The sequence below is a fragment of the Gavialis gangeticus genome, unplaced genomic scaffold, assembly GCF_001723915.1.
Source record: "Gavialis gangeticus isolate Ggan-Ray unplaced genomic scaffold, GavGan_comp1, whole genome shotgun sequence".
NCBI classification, from domain to species: Eukaryota; Metazoa; Chordata; order Crocodylia; family Gavialidae; genus Gavialis; species Gavialis gangeticus.
Genome location: NW_017728998.1, coordinates 48,202,237 through 48,210,347, shown reverse-complemented (window position 1 = coordinate 48,210,347; position 8,111 = coordinate 48,202,237). Strand labels below are relative to the sequence as shown.

Genomic DNA, 8,111 nt, shown 5'->3' with positions numbered 1-8,111 from the left:
CCACTGCGGTGACCTCTCTTCCCAACCCCCTTTCAAAAGCCCCTAGGTTTTGATCTCTCAGAATGTTTGCTTAAGGGTCGTTTTTAGGTTAACTTTGTTAAAGGCCTCTAAAGATAAAATTCAAGAACAAAGACATTCAGCATGTAGGCAAAAACAAGCAATAAGTCTAGATAAGAAGATGAACCTTGCCTTTTTCCTAAACTGGCAATGGGTATTTATTACAAGCATTCAAACTATTACATTCAGTATGACAGTTTTGATACTGTTTTGACATTTTGCCCATGGGCTGTAATGGGGGAGCACAAAACTGCCTATAACTTTGACATTTCTTGCCTGATTTGAATAAAACTTGCAGGGGTGGGTAGTCCCTTCTGAGGCCATGAAGTCTTCCAGGTTTCAAGGAGATAGATGCAGGGGTTTCTGGGAAATTGCACCTCAGGCTGCTGACAAGCAAAACTCGTGACATGGGTGACATCTTGTGTGTTAACGTGTGCTTTCACTAACACTGGGGCCTCTACATGATGCAGTAGTGTGCCCCAATGAGGTCTCCTCCTCCTCTACAGCCTCATCCAGTCCCCCATTTTAAATGACAACAGGTAAAATACTAACTTATTGAGGGCAGCAGCACCAGCAGCGTCTCAGGCAGCCAAACTTTCTTTCCTCTCCTGCAGGAGCTTCTTTTCCAGCAGCTGCCAGAGAATGCTCCCTGCCAGGCCCAGCCCTGGGGCTTAGATGTGCCCAGGGCCCTGTGTCCTTTCGGTCAGGTGCTAGGTGTGTTGGTCTAAGGACACAACACTGGAAGACAAAGTCCTTTTCTTTGGGTCAATCTAATCTGGTATCTTTTAGCAGACCAACTGAATAGTTGGAGAAATATATCTTAGCAAATTTTCAGGTTGAAAAACCCTTCATCAGGCTGAGGAAGCACCTGCAGTTTGTGTGTGTGCTGTTCCTGAATGGAGGGGATAGTAAAGAAACCAGAGGCTGGCATGCAATGCAGGCAGGAAAGCCAGTCAGTGAAAATGGAAATGCAGGTGTCAAGGGGTGAGGGACAGGCTGGGGTTGTGGGGAGAGGGGGATGTAGCAGCGCAGGTAAAAGTGGAGAGGTACATGGGGAGTAGGATGTCTGGCAGGTTTATCACCCCTCCACCCCAGCCTGTCCATCACCCCCTGATGCCTCCATTTCCATTTTCACTAACTGGCTTTCCTCCAAGTTTGTCCTGGCATGGAAGTTTCAGCAGGAACATGTTCTTCCTCTGCTGGCTGGTGATGCAGTGAATGTCCCCTCCAGCTCTGAGAGTGGGGTATTAAATGGTTTTAAAAAAATGAAAAAAGGAAATAGGTGTGTATGGAGTGAGGAGGGTGGCATTCACTCCATCTGCACCTGGAGCTTGGGGAGCCCCAGCAGTGGGAGGTTCACCTTGAGGAACACCAGCTGCTCCACCAAACCAGGATTCAAGCAGGTGTGGAGAAGTGGCACTACATCCCCAGCCATGCTGAACACCCTCTCACTCAGAACACTGTCTGGTGGACAGGACAGGTGTTCCCAGGCAACCGTGGCCAGATCCGGCCACATCTGGCTGCAGCTTGCTTAGTAGACCAAAGGGTCACATAGCAGTGGCTCCATGTCCTCAGCGAGATAGGCAGCCACCGAGGCCTGAGTGCTACCTGCCTGATGGTGGGATCTGGTGCCTCTGGACTCCGCCATGGAAGCCATACCATTGGCCCACATTGGCAGCACCTGTGGTGGAGGAGGAGACTGTCTGGTGAATGGTGTGCTAGCATGGGACAGTGGTTCCCACCCTACCAAATCCCCTTGCCTCCGCTGTTCTGTCTCCCTCTCTTCACCAGCACCTCCGTCCACTGATCCAGGGTTTGGGTGCTGCATATGGTGCCCTTCATCCTCAGGTCACACATGGTGGCCAGCATATGGACTGTACTGGACCACAAGGGATCAAGCCATTTCCTGATGCCCTCCTTCAGCTGCTTCACCAGTGCCTGCACGTCTGGTGACAGCGGCTTTCCCCAGCCAGGAACTTTGATTCTCTGGAAGCTCTCCATTTGGCTCTGAAGTTCCCTCACTACAGGGATTATCAGCACTGAGGGTCTCAGGGGCCTTGAGGAAGGGCTTGAGGACCACCAAGATATGGGAGATAGTATCCCACTCAGCTCTGTTAAAGTGGCCACTGATCCCTATCTCCTCGAGCAAGGTCATCCCCTGTAAGTTCTCCATTTGACTCTGAAGTTCCCTAACTACGGGGATCACCTGGCTAAGGAGGGCGTTGTCAGTGCTGTCTTGGTGGGCTTGAGGACCACCAAGATATAGGAGATGGTATCCCACTTAGCTCTGTTAAGGGGGCCACTGATCCCAATCACCCCAAGCAAGGTCATCTCATGGATGGCCTTCTGTTGCTTCACCAGCCTCTCATTCATCAGGTACGCAGAGTTCCACCAAGTCTCCACATCCTGCATGATTTTGTGTTGCGGGATGTTCAGCTCTGTTTGTTTGTCCCACAGCATCTTGTCCCCCTTGATGCTCTGGTGGAAGTAGCCTGTTTCCTTTCCACATTTGGAAATGAGCTTTCTGGTGCTGCTTGTGCCATCACTGGCAGCCCTGTCCCCCTCTGAGGCATCCCTGACAATGAGGTGGAACTTGTGTGCCACGCAGTGGATGCCAACAAAGTTGGCATCACAGACCATCTTGACCATATTGACCCCATTGTCAGTGACCATGACCTCGTGGGTGAGTTTGCCTTGCCCAACAAGCCACCCCTGCACCAAGTGGTTCATGGACCCCATGATCTCGCATGATCTGTTGCTGTGTGGCTTGAAAGACAGCCCACTGATGGCCTGACTGGTTGCCTCAGTGCCCTGTGAGGGAGAGGTAGGCATGATCTCCACCCTGGCTGCTTCAGATGTCCAAGGTGAAGTGTAAGGCCATCTGTGGATCTGCTTTGTGCTGCTCCTCCCTCAAGTACTCCCTGCGTACCTCAAACAAGGAGGGCAACACTGTCCTGCTAAAGGTGGTGCATGCGGGCACTTGGCATGATGGGGCCATGAGCGACCTGAACCCTGGCCGCTCAACTAAGGGGAAGGGCTGATTATCAACAGCAAGCATTTCCCCATGCTCTGGGTGATTTTGCTCGCCCTTGCAATGCGCCCCCATTTCTGTCTGCCTTTCCCCCACTCTTCCAGGGTGGCCTGCCTCTCCTTTGGGGAGACAGGGGCTTTGGAGTGGGAGGGGGAATTCACTTTGGGCATACTCCCGCTGGTGCCAGGCTGAGGAAGAGCAAGGGCAAGGTGCTGATGCCTGCAGAGATGCATCAGCATCACTGTGGTGCTCATGTGATTTGTTCCGTTGCCCCAGCTGGTTTTGGCTTGGCAGTGTAGGCAGATAGCGTATGTGGGATCATCTGCCACCTCAGAATGATCCCAAACCACACTACCCGCTTGTTTCTAGGGTGCGGGTGCATGTGTGGATGCTGCAATTCCCCCCCTCCTCAGCAGGCAGAGGCACAGCAACAGAAAAACCAAACTCAGGTCACCCCCTTTCCTCCGCAACCTCTACCTCAGCCTCCTCTGAAGTGCTTTCCGGGGAAGGAGACTTGGCTCTAAGGGAAACTTGAGAGGTGTGGAGCACAAACTCAGCTGATTCCCCCTTCTTCCCCAGAATTTCCCTTGCTAGGGCACTGAGGTCCAGCTCCTCTTGTGGCAATGGAAGGCTCAGTGTGGGAAGTGAAATAGGCATGGCGGAGACTGAAATGCTGGTGCTGCTGCTTGTTGTGGTGGGGGGGGGCTATGGCTGGGGCTCTTGGAGGAGATGCAGACTCAGGCACAAGCAGTGGTACTGACACTGCTCCTCTCTCCTTGTTGCTTGTGGAATCCTCAGCCCTCCTAGTTGTAGCAAAGAGGCTGTCTCAGGTTGGTGGGGGGAGAACTTACACTTCTCCTTCTATCCCCTCTTCTGCCCTTCTCTGAAGGCTTGCCTTTGCACCATGTTTCATGGCATCTTGTTTTTATAAAAATATATAAATGTATCTCCCTTCCTATATAAATTTAAAAACATTCAAAATGTTTTGACTGTCCTTGTTTCATTCTGAGGCTGTTTCAAAGCCCTTCGTTTAGTTTCAATTTTGCTATTTTGAGTTTGAAACGAGTCAAAACAGCGTGAAAACGAAACAGCCGGCAAAAATTCTCACAGCCTTACTGGCTATATTCATAGAGTCACAGAGAAACAGGGCTGAAATGGACCTCCACTAGCCATCTAGTCCAACCACCCCCTTGCCTGAGGCAGTATCATCCCTATCCAAACCATCCCATAATGTTTGCATTGTGGATGTTTCAGTGAAAAAGGCCATCGAGAAAGATGAGAGAACAGAGAGACGCAGCCCTCTGACTATGGTTCTGTGGGCTAGGAAGTAGAAATCTTGGAAATTAGTGTTAGGCTGGTACAAAGTAGTATCTAACCAGCCTCTGCAATAAAGAACCAATATGCCTAAGACTGTAGAGGTGAAAGCATGTAGATCTTCTTTAAAGACCTTTGTGGGTTCAATGAATCTTAATTACAACACTTGCACCCCAGTTTTTGCAGCTGGTTCTGATCTGGCTTCAGCAGGGCTCTGTATAGGTGAATGCATGGACCTGCATAGATTCTGTTGCAGGTTTGGGACCTTAAATGACTTAAATCTATGATAACATTGCAGATGTCTCTGAGATGTGAATGTTGTGCTTTTGGTGTTTTGGGCAAGGTAGTAGACTGTCTCCAGGCTGTTTTAAAATTTACTAGTTGCACCAAGATGGAATATTACTCTTAACAGCTTGTAATGAAGCACTGAGACTAGGCTTTGTAAAATTTATAGTGAGACAACTTGCTAAACACTCCACATACTCTATTCTGTATCTTTTAGTTTTGTATTTACTGGAATGTAATTCTAGACATTAATAAAAATCTCTCTTGTCTTTCAGATAGCTGCCCAAGAGCTGTCTGATAACAGAGTGATTACCCTGAGCATGTCTGGTCGAAAACTGGATAAAAAGGTATGTGGGTTTTTATTTAAAACATGCACAAGTTAAACATTTATAGGCTATACATTCTCTGAAATTGTTCCTAGTAATTATTATGGTGAATAGAAAAGGAGACTCAGATTGGGACTTGGAAAATGTGAGTTTGATTCCTGACTGAATGCTGGGTAACCTTGAACAGTTATTTCCCCTTCCTGTACCTCAGTGTCCCCATCTGTAAAATGGCGAGAATGATACTGGCTTCCTTGGTGAAGCACTTGGAGATCAAAAGATGGAGAATGTTACACTAGATTTAGCTATTGTTATGCCTTTTAAGAGCATGCGTCTTCTAAAATCATTGTCTTGGAAGAGACTAAAAAAGTAATCTAGTCCAACTAACTGCACTCAGGCAAGATCTGCTATTCCTAAACCATTCCAAACATATTCCTACCCAACCTCCTCTTGGGAACCTCCAGTGAAGGAGCTTCTACAGCTCTTCTAAATAGCTGGTTCCGTATCCTACTGCTCTAACTGGAAGTCTTTCCTGACATTAAATCTCCTTTGCTCTAGTTTTAAACCTACTGCTTTGTGCCCTGCCCTCTGTGACCAGGGAGAACAAATGTTTCTTCCTTTTCTTTATGGCAGCCTTTCAAGCAATTGAAGGCTGCTATCATGTTCCTCCTTAATCAACTTCTCTCCAAATTAAATGTAACTAGTTTCTTCAGCCTTTCCTCATGATTTGCATTCCAGCCCCTTTTATCAGCTTCATCATTGGTCTCTGGAAGCTCTCCAGTTTCTCTAAATCTCATGATCTCATCAGAACTAGCATTAATAGCAGAATAACCTTCAGTTTTCAAATGGTGTTTCAAAATTAAGCTATTATACAGGTGTATCCTTTATTACACCAATCTAATGATGGTAGATTTGAAGTGGGCAGGGTTGGGCTCTGTTTCTTGGTTTCTATAGTTAGGTGTCATCCAGCCCAAATAGGCATAGCTCACAAATATTTTTTTGGGAATCTGTGTACCATCCAACAACGGAGAAAAATGTTTTGTGATCTCTTCTACATCATCCATCCAGGCTCTGATACACTGTAATAAAATGAGACACATGCCTAGCTTGAGAATTCCTTGACCAACCCCAAACTCTTCTAAATGGAGCTGGAAGATGGGATCTGAGTCATCAGCATTTCTGGTGAGACCTGAATCAGTAAATGAGCCTCAGCTGCGTTCATGAAGAAGTCTTAAATGTCATTACTTTCCTCCAGTTGTTCAGAGGGACCTCTTCAGCACTTCTGTGCAACTCAGGAATATGTATTGTAGTACAGGAACTTTTTACCTCTTATCCCTCAGAGACTCCTTGTTGTCCATACAACATTTATGAAGGGCAAAGATGGGCACTGAGTGCGACTAGCATCTTGCCCCAACAAGCCCAGGAAATGCAGCTTAAACCAATAAGGAAAGAAAAAACAGAATCGTTAGGTCAAATGGAAAATTGTTCCATTTCCTTCTCCACCCTGTTCACTAAGCCATCTAGACACCCAGTCTTAATCTGGCAAGTGCTTGAATTGTAATAGACTTGTCAGTTTCCATGCTGCGTCATTAAAATGCAAAGTCCTCATCCCAGTGGCAAATGCTTTTGTTGATTAGAATGTGTCTGTGACACTACTGGCTTGGTTTAAGCTTTCCTGGAAGGGTAGATTTAGATTTGAGATATTATGAGTCTCTCCATAAAGCTCCATAGAAAATGATGCTTGCTTTTTCCTGACTCATTAAAGATTTGGGATCTTGATTTAATTAAAATGAGGTATAAAATTAAAATGCTTGCCCCCTCCTGAAAGTGCCTGTGTGTCCTGTGGGGGGGTTGTCATTTAAAGCTAGCAATTATTTACTTTGGATACCAGTGCAGGGCAAGTAACCCACAGCAATTTTGCTTCCACATTTGAAAACCAGGGATTGGCCTTTTAAAAAAAAAAAAAAAAAAAAAAGTAGCATTTTCCTTTACTCCCCTGCCACAGGTCATCTGATAGCATGCGGCTGTTCAAGAATACTAGTAGAACATGTGTGTATTGTATCAGTGCATGTTGCATCACCTGGTAATCACCAGTCTATTAGGGTATTGGCACATGTTATGCTTAGCACATGTTTATATTTGGATCATAGTAAGCATTAATACAACTTGACATTTTCTAAGAAATTGCACATTAATGGTTACTATGAACAAGCTTCTGTGTGGTGGAGGGGCTGGGACCAGTTCCTGTGCATTTCCAGGTTGGTTCCCACCCCTTGCACCACACGGAAACTTTAAATTGTTTGTTGAGCCTCGCTTCCCTCCATACACACAGATAATAAATAGTGGTTTCAGGTCTGTGGACTCATGCTCTCTCCCATTCCATTGAGCCTCAGACAGGCTGGCCTAATATGCAAACCATATGACCCCACCTTATTCCCCAGACTCATGTTAAAACATCCTTGAAAGCCTCTTTCTGTATTTGTAACCAGTGTCTTGAATTCATCTCACTAGATTAGTTCTTTTGAACCCACTTTAGGTCATATACAAAGCCAATATATATAGGATGGGGACTCTTGGTGGGGACCTATTAGTTAATAAATGACTACACCCACACAGTCAAATGGGTCGCCAACTGGCTGGAGGGCTGCACCCAGAGTGGTGGTGGATGGGTCATTCTCGACCTGGAGGGATGTGGGCAGTGGGGTTCCGAAGGGCTCGGTCCTCGGGCCCGCACTGTTCAACATCTTCATCAGTGACTTGGACGAGGGGGTAAAAAGCACCCTGTTCAAATTGGCTGATGACACTAAGATGTGGGGGGATGTGGGCATGCTAGAAGGGAGGAATAGGCTGCAATCGGACCTAGAAAGGTTACAGGGGTGGGCAGATAAGAATAGGATGAGATTCAATGCTGACAAGTGCAAAGTGATGCACGTGGGGAGGAACAACTGGCACCATACCTACAGGTTGGGGAACTCCCCTCTTGTCAGTGCAGAGGCAGAAAAGGATCCTGGAGTCATCATTGATGCCAAGATGAACATGGGCCGGCAGTGTGGGGATGCAGTCAGGAAGGCCAACCGCACTTTGTCATGCATCCACAGATG

General features: G+C 46.9%; 1 protein-coding gene across 2 annotated transcripts in view; it reads left to right on the top strand.

Annotated features, from left to right (window-relative positions):
- The window catches only part of CPNE2 (copine 2), a 299,466-nt gene that overhangs the window by 167,976 nt on the left and 123,379 nt on the right, over nucleotides 1–8,111 (top strand). For both annotated transcript variants that reach the window (XM_019505886.1, XM_019505885.1), the window contains exon 5: nucleotides 4,963–5,034. In XM_019505886.1, the coding sequence (XP_019361431.1) occupies nucleotides 4,963–5,034 (72 nt within the window). The remainder of the gene's footprint in view (nucleotides 1–4,962; nucleotides 5,035–8,111) is intronic.